Below are 27,713 nucleotides of genomic sequence, written 5' to 3' on the forward strand. Positions count from 1 at the left end.
AGAGACCAGAGTTTGTTTTCTATGATCCTTAGGGCTTTGCTGACCCTAAGGAGGGCTCAGTCACTGTGCATGTTGTCTCTGGTTGTCCTTTGTAAATTTGTCTATTTCCAGCAAAGGAGGGAGTTAGTCCAAATGAAGCTTGGTCCAAATGACACACATTGCAAGCAGGTGGCAGAAGGGTTGAGAAACTCTCCCAAAACTACTGCTGCAAGTGCCTGTGACTTTTTGTATCAGAAATATTTATTTTTAATTGAAATGGCCAAAATTTAGTTATTTATTCTAGTTCTACCATTTAATCCTCTATGGTAGCTTTCAATATTTAACTTTGCTAAACTCCATTGTCTTCTCCCCAAAACAATATCAATGTCACAACATTACAAGGGCTGGGAAATAAAATATGTACAGCCTGCCGTGATACCACTCGGCAACCAGTGGATGCTCAGGAACACAGAGGAATGAGTACAGGCCAGAAAAATAATCGCTCAGTTTTCTAACAAATAAAACCCATGCTCAAAGCTGGCAAGATGCTTGGTGGCAAGCATGGGGAACTGAGTTGGACTCCCCAGCACCTACAATAAGACCCAGGAGTTCTCGCGTGCACCTGTAATCCCAGAGCTGGGCAGACGCTCTCCGGCCAGCCAGTCCCGCTGTCCAGCTGAACAGGTAAATTCCAGGCTCAGCGAGAGACCCTGTCTCAAAAAGTAAGGTGGGAAACAATAGAGAAAAGACACCCGATGTCAATCTCTGGCCTCCGTGTACACACGACACAGGAACATATACCCCTTCCTCCTCTCTCTCTTTCTCTGTCTCTGTCTCTCTCTCTCTCTCTCTCTCTCTTTCTCTCTCTCTCTCTCTGTCTCTCTCTCTCTCACACACACACACACACACATACACACACACACACATTTCTTCATACACTCTGCTCTGGCTCTTGTCTTCAGGAATTCTTCTGTACAATCTGTTCCTATTTCATAATTTCCTAATTCATCTACTACAGGCGTTGATTCATTGCTGGGTGCCCACTCCATTCCAAGCACAGACAGAGGTGACACATGACAAATGGAGACCCCTGACTTCCAGGGACTCAAACACTTCCAGAAAATGCTCTTGTCTTGTCTGTACTTCACAAACTTCTGTACCCACCAGCCAGAACTCCCCCAAAGTCTCCCCACTCAGTCTTCAATCTTTCCCTCATTCTCAGGCTCCCCACCTGCCTTGCCACGAATCCTTGGTGCTGTGGCACCCCTAGACCTGCCTTCTGTAACAGGAAGCTCCAGGCTTATCAAAACACGCATTAACCTGAATGAAGTTCCTGGTCTGATCACTCTGGTTTCTAAGAAAACTCACCCACCCCACACCCAGCTCTGTACCTCATCTTTAAATGGGATAAGAAGTGTGTTACAAACAGAGCTCAGCTCCCTGCCAGCAGCTTCTTGTAGTGTTATCTTAGCTCAAGTACTGAGCTATCTGGGCTCATAAGGAAATTACTCTGCAATATATTAGTAATGTCTACCATAGGGTGGGGCTTTGGCAGGGGTCTGTGCCCTGTGCTTTCATTACATCTTCGTTTGTTTGCTTTGTTTTGGGGGCAGGATTACAAATAGCACACACAGGCTGGTTTTAGATTCAGTGTGCAGCCAAGGACAGCCTTGAATTTCTAACCTCCCTCCCCCCAACACACACACCTCGGGAGTGCTGTTCTAGGATTACAGGCATGCACACCCTCACCCGGTCCTTACAGTGCTGAGGATTGAACTCAGGGCTTTGTGCTTGCTGGGAAACAGTCACATTCGCAGCCCTCCATTCCTTAAAGAACTCGAAGTGAGCTGAGCCCAACAGGCCCTGCACATGCTACAATTTATACCTGCCAGACCCCATGAAATGCTCCATTTTCTTTGGCACAGGACCTGTCTGCACACATATAGGTTTTCATCTGTTTGGTCTGGCGCCTTGGCCACTGTCACCTCTTAGAAGCTCATGGGCACCGCACCAGAGCAAGCACGACCTTACAGCAGGAGAAACACCATTCCTGATTTATCACACCTCCTCCGTAACCTCCCGCCTGCCTACCGCGAAGGGCTGAGGAATTAGGTCAAAAGGGAAAACTTACATTTACCCCACATCCAATTTTCTTTTGGGGGTGGGGGTGTCTGCTACGTAGCCCAGGCTGTCCTCTAACTCCTGATCCTTCTGCTGCAAGTTCCCCAACTCCTGATCCTCATGCCTTAGGCTCCCCAGTACTAGGCTTACAGGTGTGTGCATCTGGGCCAGCTCACTGTTTCCCGGTTCACCACCCTCAGGCAGTCAGCGCATGCTCTTTCCCACAGAGCAGGGCCTGGCACTCAGAGTGAGGGGCCGTGGCCACACAATAGGCCTCTGGCCCACATAGTTCATGCTCCAAATTCCACAGTACTTGCTCTTCTGAAATACGCCTAACGGCCTTGCTCCTTCTCCTCCTGGTGCAGAGGCTACAATGGCAGTGGCAGTAGGTCTAGTGAGATGTGACTTGGTCTCCATCCATCGCTTCCTTTCCTTTGCTGGGGAGGTGACAGGAGAAGCAGCTCTCTGCCCGATGTGGGACACCAGCCAGGCTGGTCCAACTGTGGCCACCACTGTCATTACTCAAGAGCAATAAGTACAGCCTCTGCCCTATCCACCCCATCCCAGCCATTCCCTTCCACTGACCCTGTATCCCACCCTGAAGGAAGAACGGACATACTGAGCCCTCTGTTGGCTCTGTTTAGGCCTGTCTTCCAGTATCTGCTGCTGGTGGGAGTCAAAACATCACTGATATTATAAAACCTCCCTGGGGACCCAAAGCCCCGGGGCCTAGCATCCCTGACAGAGAAATAAGGGGCAGTTCTTTCCGGATGCTGGAGAGTGGGTGTGGGGTCTCTTATGAAGAGTCTGGGTAGAGGCAGGGGATATAGATTCCCGGGAAGCCCCCAAAGCTGACCTTGTGATTCCAGAGCTCATGCTACAGGCCTGTGTATGAGACCATGGGCAGTCTTGAAAACATGGACTCGAGGCCCCAGTGTGGGCTGAGAATGCAGGGCCAGCAGCACTGGCTCGACCTCTACTGCGGCTGCCGTACTGCAGAGGCCACTTCTGGAGGCAGGACTCAGGAAAGTGCTGCCCCATCGAGGACAAAAGGGACCAGGAGTTATCTGGAGTTTGGCTTACATGTGTTTTTGTTTTGCTGTTATTGCTGTTTTTGAGACAGAGTTCATTATGTACCCAACATTAGCTCAAACTTGCACCCCTCCTGACAGCCTCCCAAGTGTGGAGGTAATACCATACGCATCTAGATAATCTTTCAAGTTAGGTCCCAGTACATGTCTCTTCCTCACCCCCATTACAGTCATCCTCTTAGGCCATGAAACCCAACATGAAAATGTTCAACAGAACCACTATATTCGGGCTGCCCATGCGTGCTTCAGCATGGCCAGGGTATACATTCCATTCATCCATTTCATTCCACGTCTCCCGGTGCCTAAATCATGAGATCTGAGAGGGGAAAGATTGGCTCATGATGGACAGAACGTGAAACCACAAAGTCACTGTGAGGGGCAATATGGAAGCTGTACAAGCCCCAAACCAAAAGCCCTGTGGGGGGCCAAAGAGATGGTTCAGTGGTTAGATACTGGCTGCTCCTTTCAGTGGGCCTAGATGAGGTTCCCAGTATGACGGCCGATAACCTTCTGTAACCCCAGCTCCAGGGGATTCAATGCCCTCTTCTCGGGCACCCAGCAGGAGAGTGGTACTGAAGGGTCCAAGAATAAGAATATAAAATGTAGATTCCAGAAATAGGAATGTAGAAATAAAGAAATATAAAGTTGTAAGCCTAGGAGAATGAGAACAGACGTCAGCAGCTTTCTCGGTAGCTTGAGGATTAACTATTAACAGTGGGCTACTCTGCTTTACAACCCATAGCTCTATTCACAAGGCCGAAGCATCTCTCTGCAAACTGAGAGCTAGTTTATGGATATGAGCTGAGTCAACTTTTAGGAGATAGATATATGACCTCTGGGTTATGTATTATCCCTGCTATGTGAAACTGGCAGCATCAAAGGGGAGAGCACAGGGCTTCAGCAAACAACCCCTGGATGTACCAAGAAAGACAATAGATTAAGAACAAACACTAGTTTAACTTAAAAGAAAAAACTCTGTTAATGGAGATTGTAAAGTAAGGCAATCTGTATTTGAGTTTTATCTTGAGACTATAAAAATTCCTTTGTTCAGACCTAATGCTTGGTGCCCCTACTATGAAAAGGTGGGTTCAGAAACCAGCCTTTGCCACAGCCTTACAAAATCCATCTCTGGCTGTGGTCTCAGCTAGCTGATAAGCTTTTTGTGTCCCATAGAGATTTTTTATTTTATTTTTTAAATTTTTTCCTGGATTCTGGTTTCTGGAATAAAGTTTGGTCCCGGTTTATTAGACTTTGGTGGTCTGTCCCCATCTTTGCGTGACCCTCCTGGACCCAACAGTACATAAACATACATGTAGGCAAAACATTCATACACATTTAAAAAAATAAAAGCCCTATAAACTGGGAATTCCACTGATGAGTATATCCCCACAAGAATGGAAAGCTGTGTCTTTTTTTAAAGTGTGTGTGTTAAATGTGTGCATATATGTTCACTGGTGTGAGTGCATGTGAGGCCAGAGACTGACATCAGATCTCTTTCTTCATCGTTCTTTATCTTTGAGCAGTGTCTCTCAGTGACCCTGCAGCTTGTGTTAGCTAGACTGGCTGGCCAGTGAGACCCTGAGATCTGCTTGTCTCTACCACTAACCCTGGAGGACCAAAAGCTTCATGTCATCCTCAGGTATACAGCAAGTTTGAGTATAACTTGGGCTGCATGAGGTCATGCCATGAAGAAGAAGAAGGAGGAGGATGAGGAAGAGAAAGAAGAGGAGGAGGAGGAGGAGGAGGAGGAGGAGGAGGAGGAGGAGAAGAAGAAGAAGAAGAAGAAGAAGAAGAAGAAGAAGAAGAAGAAGAAGAAGAAGAAGAAGAAGAAGAAGAAGCAGCAGCAGCAGCAGCAGCAGCAGCAGCAGCAGCAGCAAGCAAACAAAAACTCCACTAAAGAAAAATACATGTCTTAGGAGTTTCTGAGTCAATAAGACCTCAGTGTTTATCCCTCTTGTTAGTACTGACTCGGGCACCTATGAGCTTAGATTGTTTCTCTCAGTCACTCCATCTGTGGTCAGTGAGTGTCCTCCTTGAATGGTAGGAGGAGGGGTGCTAGAGACCCCTCACAAGGCTCCTGGAACGCAGCAGACAATGTTTGCTTTCATGATGTAGAGCTCTCGTTGCCATTATAATCACCAGTTATTATGGAAGACTTAGTCATAGTTACCAGTATTTACCCTGGCCTGCAGATGGCTGGATCTGGGGAGGGGCTGCTTAATCTGATGGCCTTCTGAGTGTCTAAATGAGGGACATGGGGAGCACACAGACCTTGTTATTATTACATTTGTTATATTATTTTAAAAAACAAAACAACATGGGTTCATGAGCTTTGTGAGGTTTTCAGAACAAACACCAAGGACAAAGAAGGGCAAGGCTCCACTTATCCAACAAACAGGATGCAAAGGGCCTGGGCCAGTGCCTGCAAGAATCCCCAAGTTCCCAAGGCAGAAGACAGCCATGCGCCTGCTCAAGACACTGTCCCCTACACGTCCCCAGAGCTCAGAACTCAGCTTCTTCTACGGTTGATGGCATCAGGCTAACCAGATTAACCAGGTGCAATCAGTGTGACTTATCTGGCCTGTGCTCCACTTTAAAGTAAAACGTTCCAAACTTCTAGGCCCAAGGCCAGGCTCTTGCAGGACACAGATTGTCTGTAGCACAAAGAGACTTGGGACTTGAGTGTCAGTAAAACTTCATCCTCGGAGATGCCTCTGCCATGCAAACCGTCTCCTCCAGACTCCCTCTTTAAGGGTCCTGTGGTAGCTCAGGCATGCAGTGCAGAGGTGGGTGGGGGTGGTGGTAGGGGTGGATTGGGGGGTGATAAAGGCTTGCAGAAACAGAACATGCCTAACTCAGCATGTCTCCTGACTCCTTGGCTGCATTCTCCAAGTCTCCTGACCTAATCCCCTCCCCTTCCCAGCTTCAGCTGCTGTCCCCACCATGCTCTGGCATTCTAAACGAGTGTTTCATAGCTCTTGAATCTGCGTGTCTTCTTGACTTTGAACAAGCAATGCTTCAGCAAGAATTGCCTTGACTCCCGCAACTAATTCCCAGACACCACTGCAAACAGTGTAACCACCACCTCTTCCAGGAAGGCCATCAAGAATGCAAATGGCCTGAGTCGCCCAGCTTTCCCTCCTGTTTTACACAAGGGCTGGAAGACAAGGGGTTTGAGGACAACTGCACAGGAGCCGCGTGACCTTGATGTCTGCGACAGTCCTCTGGCTCCCTCAGCTGCATGCACACATCAGGGTAACATCACGTCTTGCATGAGCTTGTGTCACACCTGAGGAATTGGAAGCCCAGAGAACAAAACTTTTTATGTTGGAGTGCATCCCCTTCTGTCATGGAGGGAGAGCAGTCCTTGTCTCTCAAGGTCGCACAATACCCTTAAAGAGACAGTCTAGAACAACTGGGCAGTTAGTGTCTCAGCTCACAGAGTAAGCAGAAACATGACAGACTATGCAGAATCCCACCCTCCCATCCAAAAAGGTCTACCTCTCAGGTTACCTCGCCTGGTTCAACTTCTGCTTTGGAAGTTGCATATCTGTGGTATCTCATAACCCACAGCACGGGAGCGGCTGAGATGTCAGGCACAGGCCTTGCCAGGGTAGGGGTGTGGGGAGTTTGAAATATTAGTAAAGAATATGAAGATGCATGTGAAAATAATAAAACAGAAATCATAGAACAGTACCGGAAGGGCATTCCAATGAATACTGAAATCACCTGTGGTTGATTTTTCACACGCTTCTATACCCAATACAAAAGGTTTTCCAAGACAGGGTTTCTCTGTATCTTTGGAGCCTATCCTGGAACTAGCTCTTGTAGACCAGGCTGGCCTCAAACTCACAGAGATCCGCCTGCCTCTGCCTCTCCAGTGCTGGGATTAAAGGTGTGTGCCACTACCACCTGGTTGCCTGGCCTGAAAGACTTCTTTAACAAGATACAAAGGACAGCTCAAACAGTTAAGTGCTTCAACACTTTGAGATATCAAGTCATTAGCATTCTGTTGTTTAGATAGTAAAGCTACCCTAGACCAAGTATCCTGAAGGCAGCCACTCCCCAGGTGACCTCATAATTACAAAAGAAGAAGCAAAAGTACATTTTCATATCCTGACCATCTGTCAGGATGGAATGTATCTACTTTGTGAAAAAAATAACAAACAAACAAGTAGTCACATCAGGAGTCCGGAAGTATAGCTACACTTCTCAATCAGTTTGAGCAACCTCCAAACTCTCTGGCTATCAGACAAGGTCAAAAGGCTCACATTTTTGGGCCTTCAAACTGAGACAGGAGTTTAAGACCAGATTTGGCTACAGCATAGCAAGACCCAGTCTCACAAAGAAATGAATTGGGCTGGAGAGATGACCCAGTGATTAAGGTCTCTTCCAGCACTTCCAAGTTCCATCCCCAGCACCCATGCCAGACAGCACACTTGGACTCCAGGTCCAAGGGATTGGACACCCTCTTCTGGCCTCCTTCGGTACTGCACACACATGCACATAAACATACATACTCTCTCTTAAAAATAATTTTAAAAATATTTAAAAAGAAATAAATTATGCACTCACTGTAATTATTTATTTCATTGATTGGTTGAGCCTGAGTTCCCTTTGATGTTAAAAACTCCTTTGTGCTAACCTGCCAGGAACATAGTAGGTAGTCAAAAGAGCATGCTAGTGAATGAATAATGAATGGGTTGGGTGAATAACACAGGGGATTATGATAGGTATGGGCTGGAGGCATGATAGCAGTAACTGGCCAATGATCCAGGCACTAGCCACTTGTTTTAAGCTGAACTATTTTAACTTCATGAATACAACATGTGGGATAAATTCGTTTTGTCTGTTCTATGTGTGTGTGTGTGTGTGTGTGTGTGTGTGTGTGTGTGTGTGCACGCATTGGAAAAGAAAAAGTGTCTCATGCAGCTCAGGCTAATCTTAAACTTGCTGCATAGCTAAGAATAACCCTGAACTCATGATCCTCCTACCTTCAGCTTCTAAATGCTAGTATTACTGTTCCCGACTGGAAGGAAATTTGATGAACCTCACTCTTACCTATGGAGAAATTAAGGCATGAAACGGTTAAGACACTAATCAAAGTCACACAGCTAGTAAGTATCAGGGGTATTTTTGAACGGACCTGGCTGTGACCAGTCCTTAATTAACTCGCTAAAGAGCTTCTGCTAGTAGCATCTAAACACATGCAGAACAGGGGCAGACAGTAGAAGGAAGGCAGGCTTGCTCTTTCCAGAGGTGGAGGGAGTAGCCCCTAAGTGGCCATCATCTCCTCCTCATGTGACTCAGTCCATGAGCTCACACAGACTTAGCATGCAGCTGGGTCCTGCTGGGACTTCCCATCCCCTTATCTGCCTCATGTTGGGAGGGGGAGGGGAGTAGATGATGTTTGGTCTTGGGAACAGCCTGCAAGGCAAAGCTGACCTTTCTCTGACCCTGAGAGAACTAGGGGCGTGAGAGGGACTTCATTTTACGGTCACCCCTTTGACCTTACTCCGAGCCCTAAACACACACAGACAAGCTCTCCCTTCTCCCTGAGCCTCCATGAGGACCACCCATGGAGGCAGCACAGTCAAGGCTGTCCAGAAACAAGTCTCAGAAATTGCTGAAATTTTGAGCACAACTCTCAGGTGGGAAGTTCTGCAGGATCTCTCACGACTTTCCCTAAGCGGGCTGCCCTTCAGCCTCACGCAATAAAAATGCTTGCCTATGCTGAAATTATGAGTAATCTACAAGGTCTTTAAAACTGGTTTTAAAGATTATCTTTTAAAAAATATTTATTTATTTATTATGTATACCATATTCTGTCTGTGTGTATGTCTGCAGGCCAGAAGAAGGCACCAGACCTCACCACTGGTGGTTGTGAGCCACCATGTGGTTGCTGGGAATTGAACTCAGAACCCCTGGAAGAGCAGGCAATGCTCTCAACCATTGAGACATCCCTCCAGCCCTTAAAGATTATGTTTATGTTATGTATATGACACATGTAAGTAGATACCCATAGAGGCTAGAAGAGGGTGTTGGATCCTGCACTGACTGGTTTTGTGTCAACTTGACACAAACTAGGGTCATCAAAGAGGAAGGAGCCTCAGTCGAGGAAATACCTCCATGAGATCCAACTGTAAGGCATTTTTTTTTCATTTAGTGATCAATGGGGGAGGGCCCAGCCCATGGTGGGTGGTGCCATCCCTGGGCTGCTGGTCCTGGGTTCTATAAGAAGGTGAGCTGAGTAAGCCAAGGGGAGCAAGCCAGTAAGCAGTTCCCCTCCATGGTCTCTGATCAGTTTCTGCCTCCAGGTTCCTGCCCTGTTTGAGTTTCTGTCCTGACTTCCTTCAGTGATGAACAGCAATGCTGAAGTGTGAGCCAAACAAACCCTTCCCTCCCCAATTTGTCTTTTGGTCATGGTGTTTTGTTGCAGCACTGGAAACCCTGAGACAGAGCCCCTGGAGCTGGAGCTGTAGACAGTTGTGAACCCTCTGTTGTGAGAGCTAGGAACTGACTGGGGTCCTCTCGCAAGGACAGCAAACACTCTTATACTGAACCATCCCTCTGGCCCATTAAAAATTTCTTCAAAACAGCACTCTATAAAGAACAGTCTAAATAAACAGAGATTCCTCCAGAGTTTTCTACTGTTGCCGATTTAGTGTTTATCAAGTTTTTTATATACCATTTTTCCTAAAAATGAGATGTCTTTATCTTATGTAACTTACATCTGTATTGCTTTGAAACTGATTTTCTTAGCAATCTGTTGAAGATATCCTTTTATCTTTTTATATCAATTTATATCAAACCTAAATGAAACTTATTTACTTGCTTTTTTTTCCTTTAAGACAGAGTCTCATGTAGCTCAAACTGGCCTTGAGCTCCCTATGCAGTTGAGAATGACCTTGCATGTCTGATCTCCCACCTCCATCTTCTGAGTGCTGGGGTTTCGGGTGAGCTCCACCATGCCACATTTATGCAGTGCTGGGTGTGGGACCCAGGCGTTCACGCACCCTTGTCAAGTACTCCGCCAACTAAGCTACATTCCTGGCCTGAAACTCATTCATTAAGACCACAGTGTTGTGATTCAAGATGCAGAATCATTTCCAGATGACAGGTTCCTTTTGGAAGGACATCTTGGTTGAGGACGTACCAACCCCGTGAGCGCTTCTCCTCCACACCAACTATATCTGGGGGCAATTAGCCATGTCACCGAGTAGTAGAGCTCTTCAATTTTCCATGTAATCTTTTCCTTATGGTATTAAGGCATAAGGACCTCATGCTTAGCCTGGTGATCACACACGACATGGGTAGGGGTTGGCTATGGCAGGGGACATCCACAGCAGCCCAAGACACTGCCCAAAGAACACCAGGTCTGCTTTCTCCCCCAGAAGCAGCATACACCTGCTGCCAGGACCTGCACCTAGCCCGGCCGCACCCGTCTGTCAGTTCCTCTCCTAGTCTGCTGCTCATGACGAACCCCTTCTGTGAGCATCAGCCATATGGAACACTCACAGAGCAGCGACAGAATGAGGCTAGGACCTCCAGCAGAGCCCTCAGAGACTGTAGACGAAACTGTCCTCCAGCTAGCTTCTCAGACAGAGGCCATGGAGGCCTCCCAGACAGCCTCAGCTTGCTATTTAGTGCTGCTCTTTTGCCCAGCAGGACGCTGGGAACCAGGACAGTCGTGATTACAGCCCAGCTTTAGTTGCTTTGGTTTAATGAGCCGTGCCGGGGAGTTCTCTGCCCGGGTCCTCAGAAGGCACAGGCTGTCAGCATGCGGGCAGTGCTGGAATGCCTGCCTCCACCAGCCTTTCGTGGACCGCTCCATTCTGACCCAGGGCCAACGGAAGGAAAGAGCTACATTTCTGGGGGCTCAGTCCTCCAAGCTGGCCTAGCCTAGCAGGACTTCCCAGGGGGCAGAGTCTCTAGAAACTGCCTCAGACTTCTCAGGAAGCTTGTGCCCTCCTCAGGGGCACACACTCCGTCATGGGGGCATGAGGACTTGAGTTCATCCCCAGAACCTGTCTTTAAGTGGGGGGAAAAAAGAGCCAGGCATAATGGTATACATTTTATAATCCCAGCACTGGGAAGGCAGAAAGAGATGGATCCCCTAGGCTTGCTAGCCAGCCAGCCTAGCCTACTTGGTAAATTCCAGGTCAGTGAGAGACCCTGTCTCAAAAAACATAGTGGACAATATCTGAAGGACAACACACAAGGCTGACTTCTGGGCGCCACACATAGCTGCACACACATGCACATCCCAGAATCTTGGCATCTCTGGTATGTCCATTAACTCTACAGACAGGCAGCAGCGGAAATTAGGGTATAGAGGGAACAAAGCCACCCTCATGCAAGCCTTTCCTCTGTGACCTGTGGCCAGGCTGGGGGTAGGAGAGCAGGATGCTGGTCACTGGACACTTTTCCCTACCACTCAGATCTGATTTCTCTCCCAGGGATAGTACCCTTGTTGTCCTGTGGGAAAAATGAAACATTTGCCAAAGCTCTGTCTGGGTGTAACATCCCACCTTCCCCAGGATCCAACAGGAACAATAGGTAAGGGAAGCCATTGGTTCACAGCCACATCATCCATTGTCTCCAGTCAGAAGGACGACATCAACACTGGACACTGTCTTGAATAAAGAAATTACTGAGGCTTTCAAATGTCTACTGCCCGTTTGGCTTTGGTGAAATGATGAAATCCATCTGCCCATGGCCTCAGAGTATCTTTACAAGTTTACAAGACGGCTTCAGACTAGGTGTGTTTGTGTGGAAAAACAGACTCAGTGTTCCATCACCTAGGAAGGCAAAGCCTGGAATGGAGCCAATGGCAGGCATGCTAGATCATGCAGCTGCAGAATGTGTTTTAATCAGAGGACACAGTCTTTCAAAATGGTGGCTTGGTTAAGTAGGCCAGATTCCTCTCAGAAGAAAAGCTTGTCCTTTCTGGCTCCCAACTGTCACTAATCCCTTCTCCAACCCTAGCACAATGGTCAGCCTGCCCACTGGCCCGGGAAGGGGCCAGGCCGAAGGCTTAACACAAAAGCCCTTTACAAAGATGTCAGGCCGGATCTGCATCAGCGAGGGCACTCAGGTGAAAACACATGCTTCAGGGTGCTCCCCTCTCACATCTGAGTGTAAAAACAGACCAGTCCATTACATGGACTGTGAAACTTCTAGACAGGCATATAGTGTTACTGTCTGGAACTTTCCATGAACCTCCTCGAGTTACCATACATATTAATAGGAACACCACATTTAAAGAAAGGAAAACATGTTGTGCCTGGTTGATTGCTTTTAATTGAATTCATCTGGGAATTTTAAATTCAAAAAATTGAGCCCCACTTATGGCATATGAAGGTTTGAATGGTTGTGATTTTTGCTCTTTGGGATGGGGAATCTCTTTGAAGGACAGTTTCTGTAGTGTGAGGTGTTACGTTAGAGCCACCTGTAAAAAGCATTAAGTTGCAGAACTATGGAATGGGACAGGGGGACACTGTACAACTGCACCATCCCTTCAGAGGCAACCTGACACTCACAGCCCCTGCTCAGAAAAAGAAGCTGCACATTGCTGTCAAGACAGCCCTTGGGGGCTGGAGAGATGGCTCAGTGGTTACTAACACACTTTGTTCTTGCAGAGGACTGGGGTTGGTTTCCAATTATCTACATGGTGGCTCATAACTGTAATTCCAGTTCCAAGGGATTTGACACTCTCTCCCAGTGGGTGACACTCATACGTGTGGTGTATTTACACACATGCAGGCAAAACTAAATTGAATTAAAAGATACTGGTTGAGAGCCAGGTATGAGCACACCTTTTATCCAAGCACTTGGGAGGCAGAGGCAGAAGGATCACTTTGAGTTCAGTGTCAGCCAGGGCTACACAGTGAAACCTTATCTGAAAGCAAAGGAAGAAAGGAAGAAAGAAGGAAGGAAGGAAAGAAGGAGGGGGAGGGAGGAAAGGAGACACACACACACACACACACACACAGAGAGAGAGAGAGAGAGAGAGAGAGAGAGAGAGAGAGAGAGAGAGAGAGAGAGAGAGAGAGAACCCACAGCAGGTCTCAGCAGGTAAAGGTGCTTGCCACCAATGCCTAATGACCGGAGTTCAATCATACAACTTGCATAATGGAAAGAGAGAACTGATTTGCACACGCTGTTCTGTGACCTCCATGCACAGGGTACACACATTTACACATGTGCACACACACACTAAATGAATAAACAAATGTAAGCACGCCACCAGAACCTGGCTGAATGAGCCAAGGTTGGATGGGTAGTTGAATGAAAAGTCCTGTGGGCAGTGGAAACTAGATGCCACTTCCTTGACACTTGATGTGCCACCGTGACACTAGCCAGGTCCTGCAGTACAGTGAAGCAGACACACTGCCTCTGTCACAGGCTGTCCCTTCAAGGGAGCTTGTGAAGTCTCCAGTCTGTGTTCTAACAGAGGGAGAAAGAGAAGCCAGGCTCTGGCTAGTGGAACACCCCAACCTCAGATCTTCCTTCTGCCAATCAAAGCGACATTTATTCTCACAGAGAAACCCAGTTCCCTTGCCTTCCAGGTCCTAAGCAAAAACCAAGGGGGAAGTGTGATGAGCCGTCACCCTCTGGCTTGTCTATGTGGCTCCCCTTGAGTGCTCTGCCTCCTGGAGGCTATCTACCAAAGGGGCTCAGATTATGAGCCACGCAAGTGCCTTGTTTATGTCCCCTGTCACCCAATGAACAAATGCCAGGTGGGGTTTTCAACTGAGGACCCAAACCGGGCCACACAGATGCACACGACCAGGCACGCCAAAGAAGGCTGGCGCAAGTCACAGGCACCCAGCTCAGGTATATGGCAGCTGTCCTCTGTCCCAGGGACACTCGGCATCTCCGAGGTCTTGTGTTCTTACCCACCCATGGTTCTTAGCATCACTATTCCCCTCATCAGTACTCAAGTCTGCTATCGGGTCCTCATTCCGTACTAGAGGGGATTAGTGGTGTGCACAGCTGTATTTTGATTAGGGATGCCCCGTGTAACATGTGCACATGGGCCTCTATAGTCTGAGCATCATCCTGAGGGCGTCCTGGAGTCAAGATCAGTGAGAACTAAGGCCTAAGGCCTTTCTGATCGACAGCACTGTGAATTCTGCTGCCTGCCATGCCCTTTCTACTCGAATAGCTTCCACCCAGTCTCTGTCCCCTACAAGCCTCAAGTACAGCCTTCACTCAGGAATTCTCTGTTTTCCTCCGAGAAAGGCTGCCCCTGGTGTGCCATGGCTGCCTGGTTTGAGTGCGCTCTCTCTCTCTCTCTCTCTCTCTCTCTCTCCTTCCCACCCTCCCTTCCTTCCTCCCTCTCTCCCTCCCTCCCTTTCTGCTTTAGAAGCTGGTCCTGGCCCAGGACATGACGCAGGCAGCAAACCACTTGTCCCGTAGGCATGAGGACCTGAGCTCTAGGTGACTGGTGTGATGGCCACACTTAGAATCCCAGCACCAGGAAGCCATGTAGGAATGGGAGGCTTGCCTACCAGCCTCGCTAGCCTAACAAGTGAGCTCTAGACCAGTGGGAGACCCTGGCTCACAGTAGGTGTCCTCTGGCTTCCACACACACACATACACAAGTATGTATTAAAAAGAAAGGAGAGCTGGCCTCCCTCCCTTCCGGGCTTTGTTAGCCCCACCTTTGTCTCACAGGTCCATCTCCCCATCCTTCCAGAACCAAGAGAAGGTACAAAGCATGGGCTGATAGGTAGGAAGCTGAGTTGCCCTGGTTCATAGAGTGGCGATAAGCCATGCTTTTGGCTCCGTAGCCAGGCCCCCTCCAGCTCACGGCAGAACCCATTCCATATTCCACCAGTTTCCCTTGGAAGGTGGTAGCCACTGTCACACAGCCAACCAGCCTCCCACCCCGCCAGCCTATGGTAAATGTCTACCAACTCCCCACATTTGAGCACCGTGCCAAAACAAGCAGAAAAGAAACAAAAAGAAAGTTCTGACTGCCAACCAAAACACCACCACCTTCCTGCTAGTGCACCAGTTCAACGGTGAGGTCAAGAGTGAGCACAAATCCTGGATGCCTTTGCCAGGGATGTGGGAGGCATCTGGGCGAAGAGACGGACCTGCTGTCCCCACAAGGAAGTGCATTGTCCCCAGTGACCACATCCACACACAAGGAATTCTCTGGCCCCGAGGTCTGATCAGTGGCTCCTGTTGGGGTTTCCCTGACTTGAGTGCACATCACGTCCCTGCCAACTTTAGGACTTCATAATCCTACAAAATTCAGCACACCTTTGGGCTAAACCACAAGCAAACTGCGACAGCAGTTACAGGGACCAGAGCCTGACACTAGGGACGACAGGCAGCCTTCTTAGCCTTTAGTCTACTGGTTCCAGGTGTGGCTGGAGCTGGAGTCATTAAGGCCTGGGCCATTCCATGGGCTCTGGGCATTTCACCAGCTGGGACACAAGGTCCGTCACCAAAGGATCTTATATATACCTCATGTTTGTTCCCCCTTTAAATTCGAGGCACAAATTATAGCTGGATTCAATGGCCCTTGTTTCTGACCCAGCTATCTGAAGGTGTAGCATTCTCTCAGACTGCATGGCTTTGGCAGAGATGGAGGAATGGGGCCCGGCAGTGTCAAGGCTGAAGAGGAGTGGGGGAGTCTGCTCCCATCCCCCAGGGCCTGCAGTTGCAGATATGCATCACTCTGGGGGCATGAAAGAGAGAGACAGCAACTTACATGGCTCCTCTTGCCTTCTTCATCCCCCACCGATGTAATGACTGTCTCAGAAAAGTCCATCTGTCCAGTCTGGTTGTTGGTTACCTACAGACAAACACAGGTGCAGGAAAAGTGAAACAAGGAATTCTGGGAACAACATAAAGCCTTGTTTGCGTTCACTTTCTGGGATGGGAGTCAACAGGAAGCCCACTCCCCATTCTGAGTTCTAATCACTGTACCGCCAGTGGGCAGAGCTCCTGGAGGTACCCACAATCCTGTGCAGAGGGAATAAAGTGATCGCGGACAGCACAAGCAGGGTGGGGGGTGGGGGTGCCTGCCACCTAGCAAGTACTCAACACCCGCTATTTTTATCACTCTTGGGGCTCATCACTTGGCACTCAGTGTCAAGAATTTCCCAGTCTGACCAGCGTGATGGCAGAAGCCTCTGATCAAAGCACTTGGGCTGTGGAGACAGAAGGGTCGGGAATTCAAGGTCAGCCTTAGCTAGGTGGTAAGTTGGGAACCAGACTGGGCGGCATGAGACTGTCTCAAGACAAAAACATAAAATCCAGTCCATGCATCTAGCCAAATAAATGTCTCCATAAGAGGCGAGAAGGTGAAAGTCCTGGCCACGCCCCCAGCTCCTTCTTCTGTTGGACTATGTAGCCATGAGATGGCCTGAAGCACAGAGGAAACCGGCTCCCTTTGCCAGTTTCTGGGCTGCCCTGATTCTGTCCTGAGGGCAGGTTCCTCAAACCGCACCCAGCAAGGAAACAGCCTCTCCTGCCTCCTCCAAGGCTGGGACTACAGATGGGTCTGGCCTAGGACCAGAAGAACTCTGTTCTTGGAGTCCTGGTTCAGCTGCCAGCAACCATCTGGTCATTTCTCTTCCTGATTCTGTCTTCTCATTTTGGCATCGTCTTTAAAGTTGGTGCCAGCTGTACTATCTCAAGTCTACAGCCAGAACCAAGCGATTGCAGCCCAGGATGCAGACACGGATCAGCTCTTACTTCCCAGGCAGCAAGGGCCGGGCTCCACCATCCTGCTCTGCTTTGCTCTATTTTCCTGCCCCCAGGCCCTCAAGTCATCCAGACAGATCTCAAAGTCACTATATAGCCAAGGCTGGCCTTATACCCCCATCCACCTCTACTTCTCAAGTGCTAGGAATACAGACATGAGTTACCATGCCTGGTTTATACCTGCTAATTTTTACCTAAAGATTTCCTCCCTGTGAAAAGGAATGATGTCTTCATGTCTTCTTCTTCTCCTTCTTCTTCTTGATAGTTTTTTGTACAAGTGTCATTAAAAAAAATATTCTGTAGCTCTGTTGCAGGTCCTTTTGGGACTTTTATTATCCCACCATGCATTTCTTCATCTCTAGGATATATGCACTATTTTCTGAATGTATTTCACTGTCACTGTGCACCTCCCTCCTGAAGTGCTACACAGGCTGGTGTTCCACAGGACTCCTTGAGAGCCTGGGCTGCTAGCAACTTTCCCCTTTGTCAGTACCTGCAGATCACAGTGGCACATGCCTATAATCCCAGCCCTCGGAGAAGGCAAAGCAGGTGGATGTCTGTGAGTTCAAGGTCTGCATAGTGAGGACCTAGCTTTGTTTTCTTTTTTCTAGGATGGGGTCTCTCTCTGTTGTTCTGGCTATCCTGTAACTGCCTCCACCTCTCAAGGGCTGGGATTAAAGGGGTACTCCACCATGCCCAGCAGAAGGGTCCCCTCCTTAGTGTGTCACTAATGAGTGACTCCCACTGGATTAGTGAAGACCCATCACCATAAGGTCTCTTCTTCACCCCTGACAGAGGCACACATGAATGAACGGAAACCTAAGAGGTGAGTTCTGCCTTCCCAGCCATGAAGAAGCTTCAGCTTCATACACTGCCTGGGAAGAGCAGGAGCAGCTCAGAGCCTGAAGTGCGCCTCTCCCTTGAGCATCCTCCTCCCTTCTGCTGGGTTCTAATCTCTTTCTACAGCTCTCAATTACATGTGTGTTTATATCAGAGCTGTCGACAAGCCCCTTTCCCTCCAATGGGATGGCCCTGTAGGAAGGAGACATGGCTGCATTGCCGCCCTCACCTTGTGAATTTCTCGGTGCATATGGATGGTGTTATTGCCGACCCTGGTGTCTGTGTTGGTCTCGTTGTGATAGTTGGCAGGTAAACTTGACAGGTTCACCTCAGAGGATGTTCTCGCAGCTGCTTCTTCTGCCTCCATCTACAAATTGAATAAGTAAAATGGTTTCTTTCCGTTGTAACTGAGGGGGAAATAAAGGGGCACCTTCTCGTTTTCTCTTCTATAGGTGCAGAGATTGGTAACAGTGACAGGCCACTGAGTGGCCTTTAGACAAGAATTCCAAACGTTTTACAAGGCCTTCAAGTCTCACGACCTCGGAAGGTAAAAGAGCTTGCTGAGCAAGCCTAAAGACTGAGTTTGATCCCTAGAACCTATGTTGGATGTGGTGACTCCAAACTGCAATCCCAGGACTCCTACAAGGGTATGGGAGGCAGAGGCAGGAGAATCAGCTGGGAGCCCACAAAGCAGCAGCAAGGTGGAAGGAGAGAACTGATTTCTTTAAATGTGTTCTCTGATCCACTGCACATTTTCCATGACACACACACACACACACACACACACACACACACACGCTCTCCCCTCAGGTGGTGCCCTTTCCCCTTCTGGTTTTTAATCTGCATTCTATTGATCTTATTTACATTTGTGGCTTTGCATCATCCAAGTCAACCCTTTTTTTCTTTTAATATCACAACCTCCTAAGAGATGCATGCTAATATCCCCATTTTTCAAATAGGGAAACTGAGTCTCACAGAGTCGAGAAGAATTCCCAAGATGCCAGTGTAGGCTGGAGTTGAAATTTGATCATATTACCTTGACCGGCCAGACCCTGTGCCCTAACCTAGGGGTCACTTGCATTAAATTCCTATACAGTGAGCCAGCACCTCGGTCTCTCTCTGGCTACAAAAATGTGCTCAGCCTTTGAAAGCCTTAAGTGTTAATGTCTCCAGTGAGGGAGGGACAGGCTGGGGAAGAAGTACCCCAACTCTTTGTCTTGTAAGACAAGTCTGCTTGTGGGCTGCAGCAGGATTAAATCCCAAGTGGCCAAGGCAGGGTCCTTTTCAAGGACCTTCACTGTTTTTATCCTTCCCTCTTTGTTTTGTTTTGTTTTTTTGTCTTTTTGTTTTTTTGTTTTTTGCTTTTTCGAGACAGGGTTTCTCTGTGGTTTTTGGAGCCTGTCCTGGAACTAGCTCTGTAGACTAGGCTGGCCTCGAACTCACAGAGATCCGCCTGCCTCTGCCTCCCGAGTGCTGGGATTAAAGGCGTGTGCCACCACCACCCTCTTTGTTTTTAATTTGCTGTCAATCCTGTTGCAGGGTCTGGTGTATGTGGTGAGACTGGAACTCAGATAGACTGAATCCTTGAGATAGGAGTTCCCTTCCCCATCCCATCTCTTGGCAGCCCTCGGTGGACCTTCTATGGGATCAGTAGACGGTTTCCTGGACCTACACCCATCCTAATTCTCTGGAAACATTTATCGGTCCTTCTTTGATGTCGGGCTTCTGAGGTCACGCCCTCAAATCTTCTGTCTTGTGAGCCTCAGTGACACCTGTGTCACAAATAGCACGTGTTTACATGTTTACACCCAGCTTTTCCTTTCGGGTCTGTCAATCTCCAGCCCTGGTGAGTGGGCAGGTGACCATCCTCAGCTGCACAGCCACAAAGGCAGGCCAGGCCAAGGACTACAGAGCCTATCAGACACTGTGTCTAGAAACTTCAGATGCAAGACCCAGTGGGGGTCTTGGCTGAGGGGTTGAGAGATTCCCAGTACTCCTATTTGGGCTGCTTCGATTCTGGAAAACAAATCCTCAACAAGTGTTTTCCTGACAAAGACAACCACTCTGTCTATCCCCACTCTTTCCTTCTTTCCTTCCTTCCTTCTTTCCTTCCTTCCTTCCTTCCTTCCTTCCTTCCTTCCTTCCCTTCCTCCCTCCTTCTCTTCCTTCCTCCCTCCCTCCATCCCCTCCTTCCCCCCTTCCCTCCTTCCCTCCTTTCCTCCCTCCCTCCATCTCTTTCCCCTCTTTTTGACAAGTCTCATGTAGACTGGCCACAAACCTACCATGCACCTAAGGCTAGCTTTTAACTCCCTTGTCTCTACCTGCTGAGTGCTTCCATGAGCCAAGGCACCCTGCTCTCATTCCCTATAATACTGCAACACCCTTTGCCCACTTCCCCTGGCCAGAAGGCCAAGCTGCTGAGGACCAAGCACGCTGAACTAGAAGAGATTTGCTGTGCACACACAGTTCATCCAGCAGTCTCGGGTGCCAGCCAAGTCACATTGTCGTGCTGATACTCCAATGGGGGAACACTGCTGCATCATGGAACCGTCACTGCCTCCTTGCAATATTTTAGCCTTACTGGTGTGTATGGCCACACATCTGGCACATTCACAGCAACCCCCATAGGGAAGGAATTGTTCATGATCCTGTTAGAGGCAAAGAAAACAAGCCTGACAGAGGACATCATATCAATCGGCAGATGGGAATGCACCGATTAAAATTTAGGTCTTTCTGATTTCAAGTAGCATGCCTTTCCTAAGCAGTCCAAGAGTCCCTTTCCCCAGGGACTACATGTTTATGGGAAGAGTCTCACACAAACCAGTTTAAAGACGACTGTGGCCTTTCTCATGTGATGGTGCCTACCAGCAACTCAAGAATATAAAGAAGAAAGGAAGGAGGTTTCAGGAAAAGAAGGCAGGGTTGAGTGGGTCCCAAAGGATGAGAGGATTTGGATAGAGAAGTTGAGAATGCAACAGAGTTCAGAAGGAAATCTGTGGCATCCTGAATAAGCCAGCAAGCCATGCTGTGAGCTGGAGCAGAGGGACCCTGCTGGGCACAGGAGAAAACACATCTAAAGAGCATCTCTAACGCAGATGCTGACCTGTTTTTCAACCAGAGACATTGAGGTCATTCAAAATCTTAAATAAATAAATACCTAGATCCCTTCCTAGATGTACCAAATTATCATTTCTAAAGGCAGGACCCTATACATCAGTGAGTTTTTTGGATAACTAGGAAGATTCACTTCTCATTCACCTGCCCTCAGTTAAGAACTCCTGCACCAGGCTACTGGGAGCTACATAGGTTCTATACTAGTTGGGAAATAATTTTAGAGACTAGGGTAGGACGAGACCGGAGTCAGAGAACTGGCCAGAATCAAGTTTGGAAGAAGGCAAAGGCAAAGTCTAGAAGGACCAAGATGAGCACCGAGTCAGACAACCAGCTGCCCCCAGCATCATCACAGGGTAGCATGGGGGCAGGGCAGACAAGGTGAGCTCAAGCCCCAGCTTTACCCCTTCCCCCCAAATAACCACATACTGTTGGGCAAGACTCCAGGCCCCTCTAAACCACAGATTGGACACGTGCTTGTTCAGAAGGTATGAGAATTAAGGAACTCCCCGTCTGAATGCGGATATGGCACCTGTTGCGGGGTTAATGGCGACCTAAGTTGCTCCCCTAGCAGCATCCGGTAAGGAAGCAGTTGGTTAAGAAGCCAGCTTGAGAGAAGTGGGAGGGGCAGGCAGGCAACAGTGAGCATCTGAAAAGCTCCCTTTATAACAAAGTGGAGAAGAAAGAAAAGAAACCAGGACTAGAGACAGGATGGATGGGCAGGAAATAACATATTTTTAGAGAACGGGACCTGGCTTGTTTAGCAAAGAGTAAGGTTTAGCTGGAAACAAGAAAAGCAAGGTACTGGAGAGGGTGTGTCCTGAAAAAGACTGTCTTAATGTTTTCTAAATGCCACTGGAATTGGAATTGTACAGTTTGGCTTTCAGATAGCTGGCAAGTCACCAAATCTCCAGGCTACTGTTTTCTGAGCAGTCTCTCTCAAACCCTGTTCCCTCTCTGCCAGTGGCTGTATCAATGCAATGAGCTAAGGACTATTTAATGAAAACCATAAATGAAAAGTACATTTTACCATGGAATCTTCAGCCACAGTAGTTTCTGCCACTAGCAAGAGAAACCAAAGCCTGAAGCAATAGTTGCTTCACAGCTGAAGAATGTGAACGCGGTTAAAAATGGCATTCACAGCCCATCAAAAGCACTTCTACTAAAAGAACACAGTAGGAAAATTGAACAGATAAATTCAGGCTTGGTATTGGGACTCTTCCTAGGACTCGGTGAGATGATAAGATCACTCTAAAATACACCAGTTACAGGCTGGGGAGTTGGTACATGGGCAAAGGCACTTGGCATTGAACCTGACGATCAGAGTTCAATCCCCAGGACCCACATGGTGGGAAAAGAAAGCCAGTTCCCTAAATTGTTCTCTGACCTCCACATGTCTGCGGGGCACAGGCATTTACACACACACACACACACACACACACACACACACACAAAACAAACGAATACATATAATAGAGCATCTCAAATATAGCAGTCACAGATGTGGCAACTCCGGCAGGGGAATGAAGTGACTTTATTTTTAACATCCACTTCTTAACCACGTGGAATCAAAAAAGAAGAGAAGAGGAACATCTTAGATTGAGGCCACAGAAGGACTTGCTTTTTCTAAGATAATCCTAGAAAATCAGCTACTTTGTCCCTTAAGATACATCAGCAGCTTGAGGCAGCTGGAAAAAATAAAATGCCAGGAAGTTACTTGAAAGCAGATTCACGTTGCAACTATGTAAACTTAGACCGCCTGTGACTGGGTTCTCCCTCGCTACCCCCACCCCGGAATAGCAGCTGAACAGCCACTGCCCTTTGTTTATGACATCTAAGGAGCTTTCTGGAACTTCCTTTAAAAAAAAAAATGCGGGGCTAGTGAGATGGCTCAGAGAGGATAAAGGTGCTTGCAACCTAAGTTCCTAAATTCAATCTCTGGAACTCACACAACCACACATGCACTGTGGCACATAGGTATCTGAACATGCATGCACACACACACACACACAATCATGCACATATAAAATATTAATAAATAAAAATAAAAATTATTTTTAAAAAGCCAATAGTTACAATCTATTAAAAGAATACACTGTTTTCAGACTGATTTGAATACTTTACCCTTCTCTCTTTCTTCCCACCGAACTCCAGTGCTGGGGATCAAATTCAGAGCCTCAAGCATGTGAGACTCTACTGCTGAGCTACAGTCCCAGGCCACGACCTTTTTTTTTTTTTTGTTTTGTTTTTTTGTTTTTCGAGACAGGGTTTCTCTGTGGCTTTGGAGCCTGTCCTGGAACTAGCTCTGTAGACCAGGCTGGTCTCGAACTCACAGAGATCCGCCTGCCTCTGCCTCCCGCCAGGCCACGACACTTTAAGGATGGGATCCACTGAGAGTCTATCAGGTGTTGGTAGCTTCGCTGTTAGCTGCTATTCACGCTACTACTGTTTGTACACTGGCCTCAAACCCATGATCCTCCTGCATCAGCCTCCCAAGGACCGGACTACTAGTATGTACCACAAAGCCTGGCCACATTACCAGTATTACCACGCCAAAAAAAAAGATAACCATTATTTTCTGAGCCTTAACAATCCCCCCATAATCCTTACAATGACCCCATGAGTAAGATACTGGTTTTTATCTATCTGCTTTCCTTACACCAATATTTGACTAGGTAATTTGCTTTATAGAATCTTCTCTCTGACCTAGAGGTGGGCATTTTCTCCACTTCAGACCCTGAGTCCCATCGCTAATCAATGGCAGTGCTGGGAACTGAAGACGAGAAAGCTGGTCTCCACAGTCTATGATTTTGCCATGAGAGTGTGCACCCCACCCCCCACCCCCATCCTGTCTCCACAGGTCACTCTAGGAAGATCACTGACTCGGGCTGATGCAATGATCAGTGTCTTTGGGGTTTCACAGCCAATCTGCACAACTCAAGCAGAGAGATATGTCAGGAGGGGGAGAGTGGAGCCATGATAAGAACTACTGTGGATATTTCCCACGTGTCTGATGGGGTCGCAAACCGCACTGATGGCTACAGATGCTAACTTAGCAGGTCTCATCGAGAGCCGAGACCAAAAAAGCCTGTTCCGAACCCTCTGAACTATGGTGGGCATTTCCCAGTGAGCGAACATGGAGGTGACCGGTCTGTGTTCCTGGGAATCAGGGTGTGGGAGGGAAAGTCCTACAGCCCAGGTAAGAACAGCAGAGTGGTCAAAGACTCCACGCAATCTGCAGTTACAGAGTTAGGGGACACTGGACTCCAGCTGGCCGCCCTCTGCCTTCAGTCACTTTTTGTGCCAACTGTTCCATTAGCTCAGGAAACCCACAAATCTCGGGACCCAGGCCTGTCTGGTAGATATTCATATATGGCTGCTTATGTTACTGCCTCCCAACCCAGTGTTCCCTACAAAGCCCATCAGGTTGGCCAGGGGAATGGGAGGAAAAATATATCCAAACTACACAAGATTGAAGCGACGACAGCAACCTATCCTAGCAGACAAGGGCCAGCATTTAAGACTGCCGGAGAGGGTTACTATGAAAAAGACAGTGGAGAGCCCAACCCACTTGTCTGGTTCACTGAAATCGCTGGTTCCACTCCATTCCAGCCCGCCCTCAGGTGCCAAAGACACCTAGCCACACACTGACCAAGAAGGCTTAGGAAGCTTCCAACACGGTTGGAGGCCATCTTAGGGGTCAGAGTGAGGTGCCATCCAAAGTGCTGGCACCTGGAAGAGGATGAGAAACCGAAATCTGCCTCTCATCTGCCAGGTGAGGGGCATTGTATCAAATTCTCACCGGGAACTGAGGTTCAGGATGCTAAATGATTGACCAAATCCACCTATTGTTGAGGAGCAGAGAATCTGAAACTTGAACTCCAAAACACACTGCGTGTAGGTGAAATGGGGTTGCCTCTCACATCCTCGTCCCCTACCTTCTGACCATTCCTGCGGCGTGGACTTAGGCCTTACTCGAGTCTTCCTTTCCCATCCCTCAACAGACTTTTACCCTTTTTTCCCTCCCGACTGGCATCCTGACTGTATTTTGGGGACGATATTACAGGCTCGACGCCCAAGGGACATGTTAGAACTTGGAGCTCCCTGCAGCTGCCCCAGCGTCTGCAAAGCCACTGCGCTGGGACACCAGAGTGGGTTCAACTTCAACTCAGCTCCAACTGGGGAAGAAAGGCAGCTACATATCCAAAGCCATCTGCAACACGGTGGGCCCCAGCTCCCCAGGAAGGATTCAGCTAAGACTCCCTTGGTGAACAGAGTTGGATCCAGACCTTTGGGCAGGCAGGTAGAACCAGCTGAGAGTAAAGATCACCCAGCGTTGCACGTCTGCTGGCAGGCCCTTTCCAGCTCTACACAAAGTCAGGTCTTTGGCCAGTGCTGCGACCATCGCTGGAAACATTGCCTCCCCAGGCCCACTCCCTACTTATCCTCCTACTTTACAAGCCGGGAGTCCTCGGGGTGCACCCACCTCCTCCACCGCGCTGCGCAGTTTGTGCTGCGTGTCTTCCATCAGCTCCTCCACCTCTCGGAACATCTCATTGAGCGTAGCTTCCTCCTGCGGGTAGCTGAGAGCCGGACCCGGCTCCACTGGAGTCCCCGTCGCCGTCGGGGCAGGAGCCGGGGCGGTGGGGACAGCCGCAGCCAGCAGCAGACACAGCAAAACGCCCCTGAGTCGCTGCATGTTTGTTCGGCGCTGGCCTCAGCCTGTGTGTCCCGGAACGCTATCAGAGACTGCAGGACCACCCCTCTGGCCCGCCCCGCCCCGCCGCTCTGCCCGCCCCCATATGAAGCGAGACCCAGCCCCCTCTCAGCCACAGCCCCTCCTAGGGGCTGTGGGGCCCCGCAACCCGCTCCAGCCTGGATGCCCTCTACACCCCCCAACTCTAGTACCTAGGGGAAGCTCTACTTGCCACGCTGATGGAAATCCAGCTCCCGAACCAAGGACCCCCTTTTCTTAGACCAGGTGACCCTAGCTGGGCTACAGGTTCGAGTCCCGCCCCTTGCTTTACTAGTTCACAGTGCAACTCTACTGTTGAGACTCTTTGGTCCCCGACTCAGCCTCTCCCAGCCCCTCCCAGCCCCAAGCAGAGCTCGACAGTGCCCAAGTCAGCCTTCTCTCCACGCGATCCAAATACATGAAGTCCCCACCTCTATCTACTTTGGTGAGACCTAGCTGGGCTATCCCCACGACGGTGACCACCGAGCACCCACCTCGAATAGACAAAACTGAGCCGTAGGTTGGTCACACCTCTGGGCTGCCACAGAGCAGCTGGAGAAGAATCAGTACCCCGCAAGGCGCGGATGCAGCAGCGCTGGTACCCAGTGAGCCTGCAACCTTCTCACCCTCCCCGCCCCCCTCCCCCGACACACAACCCTCCACGCCCCTGGGGCGGTCGCACAGCCAGTTGCGCTCTCTGCCTTTCGAAGTCCTGGGAGACCGGCTCTGCGGGGATTCAGCCCCTCCCCGGCGAAAGCCCAGGCTTCTGCCATCTCTGACTGCCTTGAGTTGTACCTTGCTCTCTTTAAGCCTACCTGTGCCTTGGATGCGGTCCTAAAGGATGGAATCCCAGCCCCTCAGCCGTCACAGACTGGTCTAGACATCTCCAGCCGGGAAATTTCACTTTTGGCCCAGAGAATGGGTCAACAGAATGTCAGCAAGTCCCTAGAGGGAGACATAGCAGAGTGGCTAGGACCGACACCACCGGCCCAAGGCCCAGCAAACTAAAGTACAGTGTATAGGCTATAGTTGTATGTGCACGTCCTACTTAATATGCACGAAGCATGAAGAGGGATCCGGGTGCAGAAGTAGGCTGTGCCGCTCTCTTAATGAGATTTCAGCCTTGACTATTGGCAGCTATCTTCTCAGTGCCTAGGGGAAAAAAGTGTTTTCAAAAACTTTTCTCCCACTTCTTTGCTTTTCTAGTCCTGATTCTATCGCCCCGTGGTGTCCCTGACACCTCCCCTCGAGGCATCTCCTGACCTTTCCCATTTCTTCCCTGTGCTGGCTAGTTTTTGTTTTTGTTTTTTTTCAATTTGACACAAACTAGAGCCACCCAGGAAAAGGGAACCTCTTTCTATTGGATTGGCCTGTGGATATATCTATGGGGCATTTTTTAACTGCTAGTTGATGTAGGAGGTCCCAGCCATTGTGGGTGATGCCAACCCTAGGCAGGTGGGCCTGGACTGTATAAGCAAAGCAGCTGAGCAAGCCAGAGGAGAAAAAGCCAGTAAGCCACCTTCCTCCAGCCTCTCTGCTTCGGTTCCTGACTCCAGATTCAGGCCCTTCCTACCCGGGCTTCCTGTGATGATGGAGTACAAACCCTTTCCTCCTAAAGTTGCTTTCAGTCATGATCTCTATTACAGCAACAGAAAGCCAAAGGAGAACACTCCCCGTTTCTCTTCTGGGGTGGCTGGCCCCCTGTGCTCCCAGGTCACTGGCTGGTTGGAGTCTTTTTTCCAGTCCCTCTCCCTTCTACCCACCAGGAACCAGGAGCTCCTTTGTATCTGCAGAGCCTCAGGCCTATCCGTTTGATCCCTGGAAAATGAAGGGGTTATATCAAGAGCTGCTGGCACACCGGTACAGCGGTGTGGTCACTGAGCAAGCATTCCGTTCCAAATGCAGGCATTAGCTCACTGAATACTCCGCAGCCTTTGGAGGTTGGTGCTGCTACTTTTGGTCGTTAAAAGCTGAAGGGCTGTGCTTTCTCATAAGGGGAAATCTCACTTCTGTGACTACCATTCTTTATAGAACTGTTTTGTAGATAAATAGTTCTGTTACCAACAAAACTATCACAAAAAGAAAAGAAACTACGCATGACTTAATTA

The 27,713-nt window shown here is 48.9% G+C and overlaps 1 protein-coding gene across 3 annotated transcripts in view; it reads right to left on the reverse strand.

The window, feature by feature from the left end:
• Positions 1-26,623, reverse strand: part of Dkk3 (dickkopf Wnt signaling pathway inhibitor 3) — a 43,720-nt gene extending 17,097 nt beyond the window's left edge. Inside the window, exons 1-4 of one of the 3 annotated variants that reach the window (XM_075971909.1) lie at positions 26,421-26,623; positions 25,357-25,592; positions 17,989-18,126; positions 15,922-16,005 (exon numbers count right to left, since the gene is read on the reverse strand). In XM_075971909.1, the coding sequence (XP_075828024.1) occupies positions 15,922-16,005; positions 17,989-18,126; positions 25,357-25,569 (435 nt within the window). In that variant the 5' untranslated portion in view covers positions 25,570-25,592; positions 26,421-26,623. Of the gene's footprint in view, positions 1-15,921; positions 16,006-17,988; positions 18,127-25,356; positions 25,593-25,778; positions 25,955-26,099; positions 26,374-26,420 lie in introns of those variants that run through there. The other 2 variants (XM_075971907.1, XM_075971908.1) reach the window with 2 other exon arrangements.
• Positions 26,624-27,713: the final 1,090 nt, after the last annotated feature.

This window comes from Microtus pennsylvanicus, chromosome 5 (assembly GCF_037038515.1).
Source record: "Microtus pennsylvanicus isolate mMicPen1 chromosome 5, mMicPen1.hap1, whole genome shotgun sequence".
Lineage (NCBI taxonomy): Eukaryota > Metazoa > Chordata > Mammalia > Rodentia > Cricetidae > Microtus > Microtus pennsylvanicus.